This window comes from Microcebus murinus, chromosome 3 (genome assembly GCF_040939455.1).
Source record: "Microcebus murinus isolate Inina chromosome 3, M.murinus_Inina_mat1.0, whole genome shotgun sequence".
In the NCBI taxonomy this organism is placed as follows: Eukaryota; Metazoa; Chordata; class Mammalia; order Primates; family Cheirogaleidae; genus Microcebus; species Microcebus murinus.
This window is the reverse complement of record NC_134106.1, coordinates 96331718-96353362: the sequence shown is the minus strand read 5'-3', so window position 1 is coordinate 96353362 and position 21645 is coordinate 96331718. Positions and strand designations below refer to the sequence as shown.

Here is a 21645-nt window from a genome sequence, read left to right as displayed (position 1 = left end):
AAAAAATGGGCTTAGGCACATGGTTCACTGATTTCAGGACAACAGAGTATATTCATAATGTCACTAACATTTTGTTTTCAGATATAATTTTTTTATCAACCCAAGAAAGGAAAACACTTAGAGGTTCTGTTTGGTTTTTCATTAATAACTAATTGAAATATGGACACTTGCCATGAAATATGCACTGAGCTAAATCTCCCATTGGTGAATCATTTTAGTCTTAAAAACATTACAAAAATCATCTTTATACATCGCTTAACAATTACTCAATGACTAGATAGTAGTTTGCATTCTTCCCTATCCCTTCACTGAGTTATTTTTCTAAGTTATCCATCATCTCTTTCCTAAACTTTAGATAACACTGCGATCACTAGTAGTATTTGAACGACATAAACTTTCAACTCAGTCTTTCCAGCTGATTAATCATAAATCTATAACATAATTGTGTAAAAAGCAAATGACACATTTATTCATTCTGAGAATGAATAACACTATGACTATAACCCCAGGTATCTTCATTTATATGTTAGAGTCTACACAGGTTTTATTTTACATTTGAGGGGTTTCCATTTTTTCCTGTAGAAGTTCTAGGGGGGCTGGAATCAACTGCATTAGCACTAGAGTTAACTCTTGGAATAATTTCTCATCACTATCTGCTGCTCAGCTTGCCTTCATCATCATTATAGAGACTTGCTATCACATTCTCAGTGGGCTTCTTTCCTCCAAACCACTTTCCACTCCAGGTTAGAGTGATTTTTCCTAACAGATAAATCTGATCATGCTACTACCATGCTCGAAAGTTTTTCTTGTATCCTACTGTCATCTGACTTGAAGAAGTCTCTCTAAGATTTGGCTTCTGCTGTATGTTGCAACAACTACAAATTTTTAATTCCTCCAAAAACAAAGTACCCTATCACTTTCTTGGGACTTTGCATGTGCTCTCTCTGTCTAGCAAAGCCCCGAATTTCTCTGCCTGCAAAACACATCCTTTTACCTGAAGATGACTTGATTTTCCCAGGCAGATCATGGTTGGCTTCCGCTATGTTCTTTGTGCAAATATGTTTTATCACTTATCATATAGTTTTAAAAATTTCTGTTTGTATAAATCTTCAGTTCTCTCCACGGTAAACATTTCTAAGCCTGGGCCTGAGTTCTGATGCAAAGTAGGTACTCAGAAATGTTTGTTGAGTATGTAGAACATTAAACGAAAATGCTACTTTTCTAAATGTCTTTCTTCTGTTGCAATAGTACTAATCAAATTCTTAGGACTTTTTAAGAGAAACAAGTTGGGGTTTCTGTTTTTCCTTACCACTTTAATCTCTGCCCTTTGTCATTTAAATATTTCTTTTTCTCCAATTTATTTATAGTTTTATTATACTCATTTTCACTTCTTAACTATTAATATTATGAAAGTTTGATTCAATCTTCTGTATTTTTCCTCTTAAAAAAGCCATTATATAGCTTTCTGCTTAAATGATCACATAATTCACCCCAAAAAGCATATGAAGTGTTTGCATGTATAGGTACAGATATGTATTACATATATGTTACATATATAATTTTGGGGTAAATTAGGTATAAATAAGAAATAAGTAGGGGGATATAAGTACAAATAAATAATTTTTTAATCATGAACACAAAGTCTTAATAAAAAATAGCTTCTGTACATGTAATGAATATATATAGCCTTTTAAAGATAATTTTTCTACTATTCTTTCAATAGTAGAGTATTTTCTATTCTACTATTTTTTCAATGGCAATTAAAGATTACTCAGGATACACATATGAAGTTGGGAATTCTACCAAAATAAAGATGAAAACACTTCAATGACTAATAGGGAACTCAATCATAGCCTACGGAACTACTGAAAGATAGTTTAATCTATAAATGTATTTTACATAATTTATCTTATACCGTTTTGCTGTGGAATTAACAAAGTTGCTGAGGGAGTATACTAAGTGTGGCTACTGAAAACAAAGAATTAACGTGAGTCATTTGTTCTGAGGTAGCGTATTGGAAAGCGTTCTGCTTTCTATGCCGAATAATGAATTGGGACTATGCAGTTTATAAGAAACTAAATTATTGCATCATTTTCTGGGATATTCTTATGAAATCATGATATGAAAACTTAAGAAAATACAACCCCCAAAACATTAGGAAATGAAAATGATGACTAATGTTTACATGAAAAAACTTCTTTTATATAAAATTACTTTCTAACTACTCATCTAATTTATCAAAATTCCAGAAAAGAATCATGGCATTTTGTTTTTTATAACCATATGTATGCTAGCATATAATCAGAGTTCAACTAATATTGATTGTGTATGTTCTTGGGCTAGAAAGTTAATGTCATATAGGGAATACATATGTAGTTTCTGCTATTATAAGGATCTCAGAGCAAAATTTGAGAATATAATATGAATTCCCTACATCAGAATGATAGCTCCTTTTCTAAAACCAGGTTTATGTTAAAAACCCTGAAAAAACTGTTTTCTAAAGTACAAAAAATTAAAAGGTTTCTGTTAACCTTTAGAGAATAGATAGCTTTCTATATTGTTTCAGTAGTAAAGAAATAAAATAAACAATTTCAAAAATTTTTTTTGGAAAATTTTTATCATAAAGAACATGTTAACTCCTATACAAGATGCTTTGTAAAAAGCACTATGTCATCTATATTTCTAATAAACATAAAATATTGAGAGTGTTATAGATTACCTAATCTGGAGAGTACAGAATTGTAAAAAATATAAAACGCAAAGCCAAAGCCTCGCTATAGGTTAGCTAATTCTGTGGGTAGGTCTGAAGGAACAAAAATATCAGGAATATGTAAAACTGCAAAATGCTAACAAGTGTTCCTGGTGTTAACAAGCAATCTAACAAAGCTATGAACTAAAGTAGAATAGCTCATATTTTCACTTTTATAACATTTTCTTAACTCTGCCTATTTTCTATTGCATTTTATTACAATGAAATTCTTTCATAGTCAAAACAATAGCACTTTGAAATGATCAACCTACTTATTATTTAACAAGACAAACTCGAATTATTGACGATTTCTTTTATAGTAAGTTACATTAAAAAATGGTACCATTTGCCTTACTTAGATATTTTACCAATATTGTCTAAATAACAAAGTCAAGTTCATCTACATGTGCTCTGAAAAAATAGCCAAATTGTATATTGGGTTTATTTTTTAAATTTATTTTTAAAAATTTGGTATAATTGAAATAAAATCAACTAATTACTCAGCATGAAAGATGTACTATTAGTTGAGATATTACTAAGTATGTGCTAAACAATCTAAAAGAATCTGTAATTCTTTTAAATCAACCAAAATAGGCTTTTTAAAGACAAGTTGATAAAATTTAATTTGCATATCTTTGTATACAGAAAATCAGATGACTCTGAAATATGTAGATTCAAAATTGAGTAAGTATTATTTAATATAATTAAGGATTCAAATTTCTGAGGGGGGCATGCAGAAATAGCATGCAAAAAGGGTGAAGTATACATGAGAGGAAGCATTTATGTAGATAGAAATGGACAAAAAAGAAATTTTTAAAGTTGCATTCCATATTATAAATGCAGGCTGAAATCAAATATAACATTTGAAAACCAATCTTACTTTCATTTTTTTATAATTATGCATGCAAGTGATCCAGAGGAAAGTAAAGAGACAAAAGTACTTCCAAACCTAATATTCAATTTTCATCATTATGATTCTCTTTTAAAGAGCCTTCTTTATTACTGGACCAGTAAAAGTAGTTTAGTGAGTTTACTCAACAAATTGAATTTCCTTTATACTTTATCTATTTGAATAGCATGTCTGACAAAAGTCTTGTAACTTCTGAGATTCTACATCTTTGAAAACACTGAAACAACTCTCACAAGATTGGTTTTATGTCTGAGAACTCTGCTACTTTCCTTTTTCTTCTCATAATTTGAACATTTATCTGATCTTCTTTCAGACAAGTGAACAGAAAGAACTGTGAGGTTCCCAGCTTCTGAGACTTGAAAAGGCCAAATATAAAGGCAAGAAGACATCAGAATAAACAAGCACACTAAATTGGACAACCTATGTTCTTTATAACTATTCTCCATGATTTATGACACTTTTGTATAATGGTTCATATTCAAAATTTTATACCTCAAAATGTGACTTAAGAAATTAATTCTGAGGATTTGGTATGTGTCATCAGTTTGCTATTAGTGATTTTGTTGTCATGGACCAGATCATGTACAGACTTGCCTGTGGCATTCCATCTGTTCGTGAGCAAAGTTTTCAATCATCAAAGTTCAAAGCAGCAAAGGACTGGGAAGGTTTTTAGGGAGCAAACAGCTTCTTTATTTTACACCTAATTTTTAGCTTACATTACACATTCTATTTTCCCCTTCTATGTTCTAGACATTGGTCCATATTGCTCTGCCACTTTTTTTTGCTATGAAAAATGGAGAGTTGGAAACTCTCCAGATGGTATGCCTGTGACCTCCTCCACCTTCTCACTACACTGTCCTCCCCACCCACACTATGCTAAGTATTAGGGCAGAAATGGTGAGGAAAATAGACGTGGGTTTGCCCTCATCAAGCCTGCAGTCTAATCGGATAGTTTCACATTAATTAAAATATTAAACTTTGATGAGACTGTGCAGAGAAAATTCAGATATGAGAACATTTAACAGAGAATAGAAAAGATGACAATTAGTAGTTCTACATATAAAATAATGTAAAAGAGCTCTCAGTTTTGCAAACAATCTTATATGTTAACACCTTGTTTTTCTCTCTGCTCCTTCTCAATTATCTTCTTAGGTAAGTTTCTTAACATTTCTTTTGTCCTGTTTTTCTGAGTATCAATCTCTTTTCATGATTTTTTCAATGTTTCCTCCCAGCAAGACCAAGCCATGGCTACTTCTCTTACAGCTTAATCAAGGAAAGAACATAGGCTTTGGAATCGAGAAAATCTAAGACTGAAGCCAACTTAACCACTTCTCAAGTGATTTTTTTTCTTTAAGACATTTCTTAATTTTTTGACTTTCTTATAATAAATAATAAAAACATTTTTTCTTAAACAATAAAACTGTCAGTCTTTGAGAGATTTGAGTTAAATGTCTTTAGGTTTCCTTCTAAGGAAATACGACTTTAGAGAAAGATGTCTAAAACTTATTTGTAAGATGATTGAAATAATTAATATATCTCAACAAAGGGTACCTATTGGGTGCTGGCTTGGTCAGCTGAGAACAAAGAAATAGATCTCAGAAATACTTACAGAGTGGAATCCAAACCAGTATGAGGAACAGGGAAATTTTATTAATGAATTTTTAGTATTCTAGCCACATTTTAGCCAATGCCATTAAATATTCTATTCATTCAACTTTTCTTTTAACTGATATTATGCTTAAAAGGTACCAATTTGTTTACAGGTGATAATGGGTTGCTCCTTATGGTTTTATTTATTAATCTTGGTTAATGCAGCTCCATCTTTTCAGAGACAAATATGCTCTACATGTTTGATTTTTAAGTTATCCATTCACCCAATAAATATTTATCAAGTGCTTGCTATGTGCTAAGGTACTAAATTTCTTGCTGGGTATCCAGTAGTGATCAGAACAGAACTAGTTCCTGCCTTTGAAGACCTTATAACTTTAGTAGGGCAGACAGATGTTAAAAAATAAACACACAGATACATACATAATTACAAAATGATAATTAGGTGTAGTCAAAATCAGATTCCTAGCCTACAAATGAGAAGGCAGCTCCTGGACCATGGTAAAATAATCAGTATAATGAGGCCTCTTAGAGAAAACCACCAGTCTTCATCTGGCATATGCCTCTGCATTAGTTTCATATTTTATTTAATTTCATAAATACCCCATCACAGGTCAATGAGAAGATCAAATTATATAATGTGTGTACAGTATACACAGTACAGGTATTAGATAAATGTTAGTCTCTTTCTATTATTCCTTCTCTAAATTATTCTATTTCTGACTTTAAAAGAATATTTCATTTCTATAGTTTAGCAAATAATTGTGTTAGTGTATACCAGAAGTATGAATTTGTAGTTGCAAACTACAAATGTAGAACAAAACACAATGTAGAATAAACAAATACAAAGTAGAATAAAAAAGAATGAATCATATTTTTCTACCTAGATTTATAGGCAGTTTATCACTCCTGTATAGCACATACATACTTTCTTTTTTTTTAGAATTATATTGAGACAAGTGCAAGAATAAAGAAATCACACAGCAGGAAATCAGGTCAATATTATTAAATGAAATATCTGATAACTTACAATAAAGAAATTCTACTGGCAATTTATGATAAAAAATGCAGACTTAAGAAATATATGTGAATAATATACAGGAGAATTTATAATTTTCAGTTCATTATGTAGTAAAAACCTTGAATCTATAAAGAGAAAAAAGATGTATATAGCCTTATTTACACATTGCATAATCTTACTGATGTTCTTTTTTCTTATAAAAAAAATAAGAGAGTAATAAAATAAATGAGTTACTAAGCTAGTAAGTTATATACTGTAATGAATGAAAATGGAGGTATTTTGTTGGAGTTGAAGATCAATATAATTTATCACCAGATGCTCTACTGATAAAGCTGATAATGTAATAATCAGAGAAGTAAAATTCACCTAGAGTTTCACATATGTTTTCATCTCTCCTTATAAATTTAATTTATTGTATCATTACCTAATACACCACCTCCTCCACATGGCAAACCCAATGGGACGTGTTATTTAGTATAACTTTTATGCTACTAAATCCAACCATTATATAAAATCTAAAGAGCATACTAAGTAGAAGAAAAGAATTACGATAAAAAATAAAATAGACTACATAACATAAACCAGTTTAAATTCTCATATTGCTTTCAATATGTTATGTCTACAACTCATTCTCTCCTTTTGTCCACCTACAGCAGCTTTTTGTTCTCTCCTCCTACAATCTGTATTGGATCGGTTTCCTCCTGTGTTCAGAATCATCTTGCCCTCACATGTATCTTATTTAATTCTAACCCTTTCATTTCTCTTTAAACCTATTGTTTCTTTCTGACTTTCTAATGATTGCAGGTTTTTGCATCTTAGATAAATCCAAGTTTGTCCTTTATAGCAACAACTGTCTTTTTAAAAAAGGATTTTTAAAAAACCCTTTCTCAGCCAAACTCTTCAAACTGCTCCATATCTTCTCTCCTCAATATTCATCAATATTCCCCTTCTTAGCACTCTGAAAAGTGGCTTACTTACCTACCATTCTATCAAAATTGAATCCTCCAAAAACAATATGCAGGACAAGTTCTAAGACCTTCTCTTAGATCTCAGGTTGGTTCATTAGCAGCAGTATCTGCCTCTGCAAATCATTTCTCCTAGAAACCCCTTCCTCTCTGACCTCTTAGAGCCCTTTGCTGTTTTTATGTAGGTTCTTGGCCATCTCTTTTCTTACTCTTCTTCCCATTGGAAAATTGATGGATTCAACTATCAACTTTGTTCTTTTTATCATGTTAATTACCATAAAATCCTTGTCTCAAGTTTTTTTCTTGCTCCCAAATTATTATAATCTGCATTTGTTTAGTACTGCTGGATGTGTCACTAGTATTTCAGTATTTCACAGACTGAGCTCACCATCACCATCACCTTTCTCCCCAGGATTGGTCTGGTTCCTCAACTTCTTAAAAATAATTATATAACCACCACGTGCCTATCACTCATACCTGAAACTCTGGCATTGGCACCATCTTTGGTTTATTTTTCTCCATTACTCCCTCATCCCATTAATTCTGCCTGTACATTAGCTATAATGTCTGTTTCCACATCACCATTCCTACTGTTACTGACTAGCTCCTACTCTTCTGACATCCCCTCTGGATCAATGGAATAGCATCGTAGGAAGCCTCCTGCCTTGCATTCTTTCCTTTTGCCAAATCACTGACACACATCTATCACACTAATTCTTCTAGAAGATTGCTATGTTCAAATGCATTCCAAATAAAGTCTAAGATCCTCATACTAACAAGAGCTTCTATGAATTGGCTTCAATCTACCTTTCCAACTTCATTTTCCAGTACTATCTCAGGCATCAAAACCAGCCAGGTCCTGCTTGATAGCGTCTTGTGCTTTCATTCCTACTGCCTATGCTCATGGCGGTCTATTAATTCTGAAACCCTCTTTCTCATCTCTGTATTTCCACTCACTACCTATCTTTAGAGGCCTAGCTCGGGTGTTACTTCCACAAGAAGGCTTCCATGATCAATGTAGCATTTATAAAAAAAGATTACTCTATGCTAACCACATATAGCTGTACATGTGTTAATTATTTAATTTCAAACTGACCGTAACCCCTAGTTTTAGATGAGGAAACAGACTCATAGAGGACAAGTAACCATAGTCCCACAGATAGTAAATGGTAGGTAAACCTGGGGTTCCAATTAAAACTTTCTGATGGTAATTAACCACTGCGTATTGCCCTCCACCTTATATCCTCTATAATACCTTCAACTTGATGTGTTCATCTGCTAGAACTTCTTTTTTCATTTCAACAGATTTAGGAGAATACAGGGAAGTTTTGTTACATAGGTATGTTGTGTAGTGGTGAGGTCTGGACTTTGGGTGGACCCATGACCAGAACAGTGTACATTGACTTTTTTACTTTGTACTTCATTTGACAGTTTTTAATTTGCATGTCACATTTGCTAGCCACTTGATGGAAGATCTCTGGAGAATTCATGGTGCCTTTATTTAGTAAGTGGTTACTTAATAAATGCTTCTGCCTGGATAGATGAATATACTACTCCTTTATTAAAAAATTCACTATGTCTTTCTACTATCTATTTTATCACATCTTGTATCTTCTGACTAAACTTAAAGGCCTTAAGTTATCTGTGGCTTTAATTTTAATTAGATGCATATGTCCTTTTTAGGGCATTATTTTCCATGATGTTGCAACATGAACCTATTGATCTAATTAGGTTCAACTGCACAATCTCTCAAACATAATGCTCACTGCCACCTCTGCCCTTTGCTGCCAACGTTTCTCTTTCAGGAATGTCACCCACTCATTCCAAATTGCACCTTATTCTTCTTTCAAGGTTCAGCTAAAAAAATACTTACAAATGTCTTATGTTGGAGAGGTAGTGTCACAACAATTTAAATTTTGATGAGAATAATACTATGTGCCTACATTATTTGGTGTCTGTGTCAAATCTCTACAGATTCTAGAGTTTCTGCAGAGAATCATGTCATACACTGCAAAGCTCTAAGTCCACTGTAAAGCACATATTAGGTACTTTATAATAATGGTATTAGGTCTTGTTAACTAAGGTTATTTTCATATAAAGTAAATTAGAGCAGTTACATCATTAAAGCAATTAAACAAACTGGTTAAAAAATGACAAGTTTTTAAAAAATAACAATTTTTTGCCTACTTTGTAGGCCTATCACACGAAGCTGTTCCTATTTTATTATTTCATCGAAAACTATTTCTTTAGTTACAATTTAGAAGCAGCCTATAAAACAGTAATATGACGGGCTGGGTGGTTAAGAGGGGCTTTCTTAATAAATGGATATTTAGGTAAAGATTTTCCCTAGTGTTTACTTCCCCAGATGGTAAAAGCATTCAATTTTACATCACATTTGACCTTGTTTTATCCACATGACTTATATTTGGCAAGGACACAGAAATGCATTCAGCAGCTGCACACAAAACATGTATACAATACCTTATCATGAGAATTTCACTTTTGATTGTAGGTAGTTATTGGTTCAAATAGGCTAAAATCCTCACTAATTAAAAAAAATCTTTATATTTGACTTAATAATATTAACATTTTTACACTTTGCATTGAGCTATCAATTCGAACAAAATAGTGAAACTACACTTTAAAACATGAGCTCTTTAGAAGGCAGAGTGGCATCTTGCTCTCTTGTTTCTATGGTTTTATTAATGCAGCTCTCTCTCTCTTTGTACTCACACTGCACTAAATTGGAAATGGATAACAGAAGATCTACAGATCAGAGACGATGGACTAGATACAAACCATCCTAATTGTTTTATTTTTCCTAAATAGCTTAATAACTCCTTCTTGAGGTGGAGAAAGTACTATTATTCCTTAAAATGCATTCCTTTTAATTCTACCTCTTCTCCCCAGCCCAGCCAAATCCTAGCCACTTTAACAAGATATGTATTTAATTGAACAGAGTAAGAGTCAATACACTTCTTAAAGGATCATTTGTTTAAGTTAATTGATCAGATGTGCCTTTGATAAACCCAGAATCTCTTAAAGAAAACTAGGGTTTGATTCAGTGGAGAGGTTGAGGGATAAGAAAAAATTGGGGACACGTACATTTCTGTGATGGTCTCTGGCAGATTTGTGGGGATCTCAGTGAGACCTTTCCCACGACAGTCTACGATATTGTTGCTACAGGTGCAAGCGGCAGGGCAGTGCAAAACGCTACAAGAAGGAGCCATAAATGACTGGTGACCTAAAAAAGAAATGAACAGCAATTATATTTTCCTCCTGAATTGCATAATTGTGAAACATGCAGACTTAGCTTAAATAATAAAGCATGTGACAGAAATAAAATTCTCTAAATACCTGATCATAAGATGGCCCTATATTTCTAAAATATTATTTTAGGAGGCATGCATTTATATTTTCAGGTCAACAAAGCAAATGAGATGAAATAAATGAGATTTTTAAAAACTTGTCATAAAAGTGGTAATTTTTAAAACTTGAAAAAATTGAGATAGGCTAACTCAGTTTTAAAACCAGAATTCTATTCAAAATTACTCTGATTTCCAGCTCCCCCCCCCCAAAAAAAAACCCAGCAATTTCAAACTAACACATATTCATTTCAAATAAGCTCAAATAGAGTTTGGTCTTCATCAAATTTATGTGGTTTAATTTACTTTGTCTAAAAAAATTCAAAGGAAAATAATAACATTTCCATCTTGGTAGAATATAACTGTTGCTCAAATTAAGTAATCATGTGCCAATAATGTGGAGGACAATTAGATAACCCTAAATTTTATGTCTGGATAGGTTAAAAATGACCACTTTCTTTGAAGTTATTATAATAATTTGTGTCATGTCACTTTGGAATTGTTAATTGATATAATTCTTTTTTGAACTTCACATGATTAAAATTTTAGCACAAGTAGTTACCTGATTCAGGTATGTATTTTTGACTACTCAGTGTTTGGAAACAAAACTATTTTGACATGAGATTTTACTGCTTGAAAGAAGAGCACCAGAATGTCAGCAGGGCTCTACCAAACAGGCATCTGTAAATTCATGGTTCCAGAGAGCCGGGACTGCCTGCTCCCACCTTCTGGGCAAGGGCCCCAGTGGTGGTGAAGTGCCAGAAAGAGGCTAGTGGCTAATTGCTGACCCTGTCCCTCTAAACAAGCTCTCAAACTTTACAAAAACACCCTCAGTCTAAAAAAGAAACGTGAACTTGCCTTCTTCCTCATCTAGAAAACAGGAAGGAAAAAGTGAAGAGAGAAAAAAGTGGTTAGTAACGAATTGTTAGTTATTTCATTATTTAATTTTTTAAAAAGCAATCAAACAATCCATGATATTGTAAGAGAATTTCGTTTAGCTTATAAAATGTGTGGGAGAATATATAAAGGGGTCCAAAAGATAGCAATAAAACAGAATCAAGTGCTAGCAATATCTCCCCATGGGTTTTTTCAAAAACACTCAACTATGTATGATGCATTATCTGTATTTTATATATATAAAAAAAAATTTGTTTTATTATATTTTTAATAGACACTTCTGAAGCAGAACCAGTCCTATATTCATAAAATATGTTATGTAACAATGTGGATAATAAATATAAACAAATATATTACTCTCTCTATATATAAATAAAAACAAGAATCAGATTGGCTAAGTAGGGATCTTTGGACTCAACTATATAACCTTTGGAAGGTTATTTTTTTTTCATAGCACTTTAATCTCTAATACAGAGATAATAATACATTTCTAATATAGATGTTATGAAGGATGTGAAATGCAGTAAATATATGTGAAATACTTAGATTGCTGCTTAAGCACATAGAAAAACTCAGTAAATGTTAGCTACTGAAATTAGACATAGCCCATGTCTTATTTTTGTTTACAGATTTTTGTTACTATAGCTATTCGCTTATTATTTGTTTTAAGTAAAATTGAACCATTACTATATATGTATAGTATACAGGAAAAGTATACTTTGCAACATGGTTGCATTGTTCTTTGAATTTCATAGCAGGGATCCAGGATTATCTAATAATTTTTCAGTTATTAACATAAAAGTAGCTATAATTGTTACTTAAAGATAAAATAATGAGTCACAAGTAAAACCATAATCTAGGAATTTCCTATGTTTTCCTGGAGTAAAAACTAAAAAATCTTTGTTCATAATTTAGATGCAAGTAATCAGTAGCTGCCAACCAGTGTACAAACATCTTAGAAGATATTACTATTATCACTAAAAAAGAGGACCTCCACAGAGTGATTAGTGCATAATTGCACATGTTAGTGAACAACACTGAAGCCTTTGAAGCATGCACTCTTCAGATTCCATTCCATGATAGCATACAATAATAGGGTAACATAACCTGTCTTTCTCCCTTACCACTGCATACAAATTCTCGTTTTTGAACCTCAGCCACATTATGGCCTCTCAGGTGGGAGGGGCCCATGCACTGAGTGTACAGGCCGACCCGAGGCCTTTGGCGAAGCCAGTCGGAGAGCCAGGCCAGGTGGCAGTCACAATACAGGTTGTTCGAATGCAGTCGACTAAATGAGAGGAAAGAAGTTTGAAGCAAGAAAACAGAAAATAGTTATATCAAAATTTGAAAAATTCATTCATAATAATATTTACCTTTAGTTCTTAACATAGAAGCACATAAAGCTTAGCAAATTCTGATACAATTGTGGTTTGTTTTTTTTTTCCTAAAAATTAAACAGGCTTACAAACACAAAAGTCTTTCTTCATTTGCTCGGAGCTAAGCAAATACACAGAAGCTTGAAAATGACTGTAAAATTATTTCACCTATGTTTATTCAAAAGAGAAATGAGAGAAAAAAAATACGTCCAAAGCAAAGGTTCTGCGGTCCCAGCATACTAGAGCCAATGGGGGTGGTGTGGGAGAGTGGCAAGGCAAGGGGAGGGGGCCAGTTAATAAAAGTTGTGGCTCCCAGTTTGAAATATCAGTAAGTCCTGCCATTATGAGCCTCTATAGAATCTGCTTGCAAAATCTTTTTAGCAGGTCACTTTCATTTTTTGCTGAACCAGAGAGAATAATAATTCAATATAAAATGCTTTTAACATCCCCATTCTAATTTCCTTCTTTTGCTTAATCACAGAAAAGGGATTAGCTGCTTTGGCTGGTGGAGACCTATCCTCAAAAAGCAAGGACTGAAATTAAAAGGCACAAGTGGCTGAGACTGAGGGAATTAAGTCAGTCCCCTCTACGGTGGCAGGATCCACACAAGATCATGGATTTCTTCCAAGTGGCAAATAGCACTTCTACATTAATATAATATCAGACAAATGTATCCACTAAATTAGGTAAATGACTTCAAACTGGCTTTTATGTTTTCTCAAACTAAAGAAAAGGACATCCAAAGCTATAAATCAAAGCACCATTCCCAGAATCACCTACGACACAGTAATACCATTTTAGTCCTTTTTAGCTGATGTGTTCAATTCTAACCCAATAACAGTAATGGATATTAAAACATGGAACTCAGTCCAGAAAGATAATTGGGCTATAAAAATGGAATTTTTAAGCAGCAAAGATACTACAGAATAATGAACCAACCAAAGCAAAGGATTCAAAGTTAGATGACTGCTTTACATTCTCCTTGAGATGCTAGATAAAGAACAGATGTGTTTGCATCAAAACTAGAAGGCATGTTGCAGAACAAAAAGCTACATTTTGGGGAAATTGGGTGACCTCCGGCTCCGTTCAGTTGGAAGTCAGAGTGCCATCCTTTGGAAGCCACCATAGCACATTCTACATCCGTGTTCTCTAAATATCTGTCTAAACCAAGCACATTACAAAAATTACAATTAGATGTGCACAAATTTGAAATGAGAAAAAGAACATAAAAATTTAAAAACCTGATTAGTAAGACGAATTAGTGGGTTTCTACAAGAAAATAATAGACGTTGTCAAAATTTCAAATGATAGATGCTTTTATAGTTTCAGTGACTTTATTTTTTCAAGGATCGAAAGTTTGATCAATTTTTTAGAAAAATTACTTGAAGTTAATGGGAAACTATAGTTTGAGTGAACCAGACTATTAATTCAGTCAGATTCATCTCAATTTGATAGCCCCAAGAAAACAAAATTTAGTTATATTTGCATACTTTTAGAATTCCTTTGCTTTGCTAAATCATACTACAAGAGAATTGTAATAATTTGTGTTTACATACAAATTTAAATTATATTGAAGGAAAAATGGCATTAAGATTGGCATTGTCAAATTCAACAAAAAGCTGGTAATTCAACTGATTTTTTATTAAAGAAAGAAAATAAATATAATATGTTGCAGTGCTATTTTATTATAAAACAAGAAATATTTTGAAAATCTAATCAAAATATATTTATCCTACTTAAAAACACATTTACTTCAAGAAGTCCAATGCCTTGGTTTTGTCTCCAACCATGTTCCACATATATGTAAATATATTTTTTAGGTCAAGGTGATTCTGAAACTTAGTTCAAATGAGATTTTCCTCTGAAGATGCTGTAACTAAATACCACCATCCTGGGCTTAAAGGATTACTTTTGGTTCAAGAGGGAAAAAAATAACTGTAGCCAATACTTTATTACAGAATCATTTTTATCCACCAAAAACATCTCAATGTCTGTCCATAACCCCAAAAAAGATATTTTTAAATTTAAATGCTGACATAACCTTAATTATAGAAGCACTAGAGGGTGATGCTGTAATTTTATGTTACAAAGAATGTTGGAGAACCAGTTTAGCTTTATTAGGTCTGCCTGCAGTACAGTAATAAAATCATAAAGAATTCTCATTTATCATTTCTGACAGCCAATCAAGGAGTCTTCCATTTCTTAATGAAATGTGACCTCCAGAATAGCTCAAAGTAAATGTTTTTTTTTCCCCACTCCAAAGTTCCCTCAATGCATATTACTTAAAACAGAGCTTTCACATTTGCAGAGTAATAGTTCATTTCCTCAAATATCATATCCAGAATTTTCTAAAGTTGTGTTTTCCTTGTCCACCTCATAAACTAGTGTTCCTGTTCTTTGCTTAATAAAAATAATACTTAAGGGAACCTTTAATTGATTAAGTTGATCTTCACATATACTGTGACTACTTACAAAGTCCTAAGTTTAGGCATATGGTTGAAACTTGCCACAGAAAGTCTAGTAATGTTGTTATTGTTGAGAGTGCTGTAAAATAAAAAAAAGTTAGAGTTTTAGATATAAACATTTATTGATTATTTTATTTATTAATATACAGAAAATTTCTAGTTACTGTGGATATGAAGGACAACTATTTGGTAGAGATGACCTAGAGAATGCACTGGTTATAGACCAGTTAATATATACATTACATATTTTAACATATTGCTATACCTTCAGTTTTATTCAACATTTATTACACACTTATGGCTTTAATCATAGCATCTTTGATTATTTACATGCTACTTTATGTATCTTGTGCATGCATATCTATCTATGATACTGGTTAAGAAATGAACATGGGCTGAGGAGGGAAGATTGCTTGAGCTCAGGAGTTCAAGACCAGCCTGAGCAGGAGTGAGAACCCCATCTCTACTAAAAATAGAAAAATCAGCCAAGTGTGGTGGCAAGCTCCGGTCATACCAGCTACTCGGGAGGTGGATACAAGGGAATCATTTGAGCCCAGGAGTTTGATGTTGCAATGGGCCACGAGGATGCCACTGCACTCTATCCTGGGTGGCAGAGCAAGACTGTCCCACAGTGAAAAGACAAGAATGTGGGACAGTCACAGTTAGAAAATTTGTGCAATTACAATTCTCTGTCCATGACTAAAAGAACATATTTGATTTATCTAACTGTAATTTCATAGCAACAATACAGAATTATTCCTGTCAAACCTTGGAACAAAGAATCCTGCTAATTGCTATTTACTGTGGATATCGGCCACTGTTGAAATTGGAGTAGAAGGACATCGATATTGGTACTTGCATCAGGTGGAGACAAAGTGACATGCATTAGCACTATATTGAAAAATTAACCTATTCTAACAGATTTCAGTTATTGCAGCAGATAATGTCCTTTGCTTGGTGCTGTGGGGTAGTGATCATACTTTCTTGAAGTAGAGTCAGGAAGATGAATGGTCAAGATTGTTATGGTGAAAGCAAGTATAATCCTTGTTTGGTTCAAATTTTTCCTTTCTCCAATACAACATTTGTTAGTTTTATTACTATTAACAATAATTATTATTTCTACTATTACTACTCATTTATTCATCAACTGTTTCCCGAACGGCTATGACTTTAGGGCAACATGGAGTATTATAAAAATAAATCAGGCATAAAATTATAAAAACTTAGAGTTAATGAGATTAAGATGAGAGTTTTTCCCCCTCTTTGGAGAAGGCTGGTTGTGATAAGAAAGTGGTAGAACAGTTATCTCAGGGGTTTGTGAGTAAAGTGTGGAAATGCAAAGTAATTCTAAGAGGAGGAGAGGCTGAAGACAGAATGGGGTGGTGACTAAAGAGGGCAAGTTTCTGAAGGAGGTAGGAAAGGTAGAAGCAATGTTCCAGGTGGTTGAAGTTCGATACCAGATAAGGGTCTGAATTAGGGGTTGCAAAATTTATTTGCCTACGGAGACCAGGCAGGGAACATACATGAGAGAAGCAAGCCAGGTGCACAGAAATACAATGGGAAGGAGAGATGGAGAAGAACAGACAGGCAGCCAGGATGGTGAGGATTTTGCTAAGCTAGCGATGATGTTTTCTGTTACAGCAGCTAATGTTCAGCTCCAGTAGAGTGTTGACCTGCCGGAATGAAAGGCTGTTGAATAATTTGGTTTTTCCAGGGGAAGCTAGAAATGAAAACTTTTACATTAATCTTCCTAATTTTTAAATACTAGCAACTGATTCAATATTTCAAAGAGTCTGTGGATCAAGTCTGTTTTATGCTACACAAAATACATTTGTCAGGCCACGTTAGGTCAATTAGTGGCTATGGTTACCAATGGTAACACATGGGGTGTTCAGAGGTTAGGGGATTGACTAAAACTTTTCAGTGAAGTACAATACATCAGCTACAGACCCATGCACTGACTTTCTATCCAGTTGGCAATGTACTGAATGATATCAGAGCTAATCTAAGAGATCTGAATTAAGTCACATAGGAAAAATGCACTACTTTATGGAGGACCTATGAAGCTCTGGATTAGTTGGCTCATATTATCTAAAAGCTTCTAGCATTTTCCTATGCTCAAGTGAAAGGCGATTTTTTTTCAAACACCATTAAAATACACCCTGATGTTTGAACTAAAAGGTTTTCTTTTTTAAAGAGATTTGCTTTCAAATGACCCTTTTTCCCCACCCTCAAAATTTATTCTGACTTGATATGGCTAAAACCTTTACAGTATATAGAATTCTGAAATATGACTTTGGGGATAAATTTTTTAATGTAATTCACACACAGCAGACATGCATTAATTTTGAACTATAGTTTTTTACATTTTCATGCAAAGAAGAGTTTTTATTGAATGCTGAAATCCATAGCTACCAATTTAAAGTCTCTTCTCAAAATGTTAGTTTATATAATGCAACTGAAGAAATAAATTATCTTAGTATTTTTCCAGCATTGATGCTGGAAAAGCAATATTGCTATGAATACCCAGTGACTGAGAGAAATGTGGAGCCAAAAAATTAAGTTAATTTAAAAAATAGTAATAAATATAATTGTTAAGTATGATGACATATATGTTATGACTACAATTCCTATTCTGAAAAGATACAAACATATATGGTACTTATTTATTTGTGAAAACTTTCTCTTATAAGTCTATTTATATGCTCAACCTTAAGATTTCCTCTTTGTAATGAGAATGTATTTCAGTACAAAAGACATCTTACTGTGTAAATGCAAGAAGCTAGCCTTGATAATCATGGAGCAACACACCCACTTAGAACTGATTTAGTCTTTTTTATTCCCTTAGTGCCAAGTATAAGGCTTGGGAAGAGAATCTGGTATTTAATGGATATGAATCACGATGATTAAATTAAATTAAATTATGCCCATAATGTGGAAAATAAAAAAAAGTGTAAAATTAGCAACTCAAGAGATATATTTCATTTGTTAGTCTAGTGTCTACAGGAAAAATATTGAACTAGATTTAGTTTCCACTGCTATTTTTGAGATGGTATTTATTATAAATATTAAGAAAACAAGCAGTTAATTCTAAATCCAACCAATCAGAATGTCATAATAAACCAGTTTGTCATAAACATACAAGTGATAAACTGTTTCCTTGCTTTCATCTACCTTGACTTTTCACTTGACTTCTTGAACTATATTAATTCTCTCTACCCTCGTACATATCTTGATTTTCATCCATGACCCAGGATGATTACCCCATCTTCTCCTAGTTGGCCTTAGTATGGTCATACATTCACAAATGGTTTGTGGGATTAAAATTTAAAAAAATATAAAACTCTGGGAATTGGAAATTTAAGGTGATATTTGTGTAAGTTAATGTTTCTTCATTATTTTCATATAATCTCAAGATACATCCTAAAGAGTCATGAATGGTAAAAAGAACCAAATAGTCAAGCTTTTTCCTGGAACCCTTCTGAGTATAAACTCTATTTTAATAAAAGCCCTTGACCAAATGTTTATATAGGCAAACTTTTGATGTACTTGACAAGAGATCTAGAATTAATAAATCCTAGTCTTTTCAGTGCTTTATCTAGTTTTGGCTTAAATTCTTTATCAATTGATTTTTCTAAAGGTTATGGTACGAGGATTTAAAAATATATACTATATATATGAACTATAAATGGGTACTCTCTCTATGCATATGTAAAAAGAAAATAAAAATCTGAATAATTACATATCTAATAAGTATTTAGGCTTTTTTAACTTAAAAATAAGGTACTTTATGGAATTTAATTCAAAATATTCAGCTAACTTTTCATAAAATGACTGGTATCATTCATCATGTTTCTAGTAAGGAACACTGGCTTAGTAACGGACTGTTGGCTTGATCAGCTCCGTTCAGTTAAATAACTCTTGTGGTAGTTTATTCATATACAAAGTTTAGTGACACTGACTATGATTTTGACATCAGACCACTACTATGAAATCACAGATCTACCTTAATTATTCTGACTCTGAAATAGCATCAGTGAGTTTCACATATTAAATATGGCTCCAATATAAAATTTATAAAGAGGCCTTATAACTAAAACATGTATGATAAGCACTTTGATATGTTTTTTTATAGAAACAGACTGTTATCAATAAAAACAAAGGTGACATCTCATACAGTTAGAAAGCAGTATATATTTTTATATTTCATGATTTATCTCAATCAACTCATTCATATATAAATCTCTTTTAAAATAATTATGAACTCAGCACATGCCACAGCTAGAAATTCTATTAATTTACTCATAATTAAAACCAAAACCACACAGCAAATATTAATAAAATAAACTATTCTAGTTGAAAGATTAATTTTTTTCAGAAGTACATTCTGTTCCTGAAACTCAATTTGTAGAGCAAAGCAATGAATCTTGTGTTTTTGGAAGAATTTGATGATTTCTGGATAAAAATTCAAAACCTCTCCACATTAGTTAAACTTTGGATTTCTGACTTAATTATGTGAAGGATGAAATAAAACACAGAAAAATATTTTAATTTTGAGAGGAACTATCAGTATATATATTTCTTTGTTGTTGTTTTAAGATTTCAAGCTAGAAATGTGAATCTTTCACTGAAAAAAATTCCAGTAATATACGAGCAACATAAAGTGTTTAGTAACTATAGTTTTCATTAAAATTATTTTTCATTAAAATTAATAATTTCATTGAAATTATTTTAGTAGGTCAAAAGTCAATAGAGATTATCTACTTGCCTCTAACCAATTTTCTCAGCCATATCTACCCAGCAAGGAAAGAGAGAGGAGGCCAATTATAATACTTCAAGTTTATGTTGTACATTACAAAGTCAGTAGTGAAGACTTTAAAATGGACCTAATAGGTGGCTTATTAAAATTGGAAAGTAGATTTCAAAATAATCTTAAAAAATAATGTTAAGTTACCTGGTTAAATATTATATTTTGAAATGAGAAAACGTGTTTCCGTCTCCTTACAACTACAAAATACGACGACTTACCGGCTACTAAGAGTTTTATTTTTTGATGTTACTCTTCCTCCAAATTTATTTTAACCTTAATACTTAGCAATTCTGTGATTCTCAAAAATCCCGTGAAGCCTATGGAAATAGTTTATTATAAAGAGAACATTTGAGTGTCCCTAAATATTCACTATTACCTAAACATACAGATACGATATGCAAGGTTTTGCACACACACACATTTCTACTCTTCTCTCATGGGTTATTTAAGTATCTCTTAAGAGACCATTTTGACACAAGGTTTTAAGCTAGCAGATAAGCCTCCACATTTAGTATACTATCTAGATACAAAGCCTCCATTAAAAGAGTAAGAGAAATAGCAGTACTCACAGCACTTCCAGGTCCCGGAGAGCCCTAAATGCCCCATCTTCAATACAGCTGATCTGGTTGTAATCCAGTTGCCTGTTAAAGAGATTAGAAGAATCTAAGTAAAACGGACGGATGGTATAGGGGCAGGTGATAGGAAGTCTCCTGAACGGTCTATGAAGCCCTGGCCACACCTACTGAAATGCTCTCCCAAACATACTCAAATGCTTAAGAATGTCACAAACCATTCTGGCCTCTATGCCGCCACTGAAATCTCTTTTTGTTCTGAACTGTCTGTGCAAACAGCAGCCCTTGGAAAGCTTCAGTAAATAATAACTGCACCTTATATTAAATGCCATAGGAATGCAATTTCATTACATCAAGAAAAGCTATCCATTAGGAGCTTTCAGCGTCATCTTGCTGAAACAATTTCATTAAGGTAAAGGACTGTAAATCACTTAATGTCACATGCACCCCCTCAGTGACCTAACAGAATCCATTTATCAGAGAAGCTCGGCTGCATGTTAATTTCACTATCCTTGGCAAGAAAGAGCAAGACTACTTTTAGGTTTCCTTCTTTTAAAAGCAGTTTTCCTTCGAGAACTCCAAATTGAAAGAGAGAAATGTCCTACATATCTCCCTGCTCTTCTGACCCAGGAATGCACTTCAGAAAGCTAGCAGTTGTTCTATATTAAGCTTCCCTATTCTCATAATTTGCATTATTTAGCACTATATGCAAATTCTCTGCACTGTAAATACAACATGCTTTTGAGTTAAGGAACTTCCAGAGTCATATCACTCTTTAGAAAATAAGTTTTTAAGTATTAAAAAATTAAAAGTTGCTTTTCTCAAACATGCTAATTTCAGTCAAAAACATTAAGAAACCTATCCTAGAGGTACATCATTAAACACTACATGTACTTTATGGTAAAAA

At 32.8% G+C, this 21645-nt stretch overlaps 1 protein-coding gene across 2 annotated transcripts in view; it reads right to left on the bottom strand.

Moving 5' to 3' along the window:
• The window catches only part of SLIT2 (slit guidance ligand 2), a 345517-nt gene that overhangs the window by 107272 nt on the left and 216600 nt on the right, over positions 1–21645 (bottom strand). For both annotated transcript variants that reach the window (XM_012737490.3, XM_012737492.3), the window contains exons 6-9: positions 20736–20807; positions 15364–15435; positions 12640–12803; positions 10359–10497 (exon numbers count right to left, since the gene is read on the bottom strand). In XM_012737490.3, coding sequence (XP_012592944.1) covers positions 10359–10497; positions 12640–12803; positions 15364–15435; positions 20736–20807 — 447 coding nt within the window. The remainder of the gene's footprint in view (positions 1–10358; positions 10498–12639; positions 12804–15363; positions 15436–20735; positions 20808–21645) is intronic.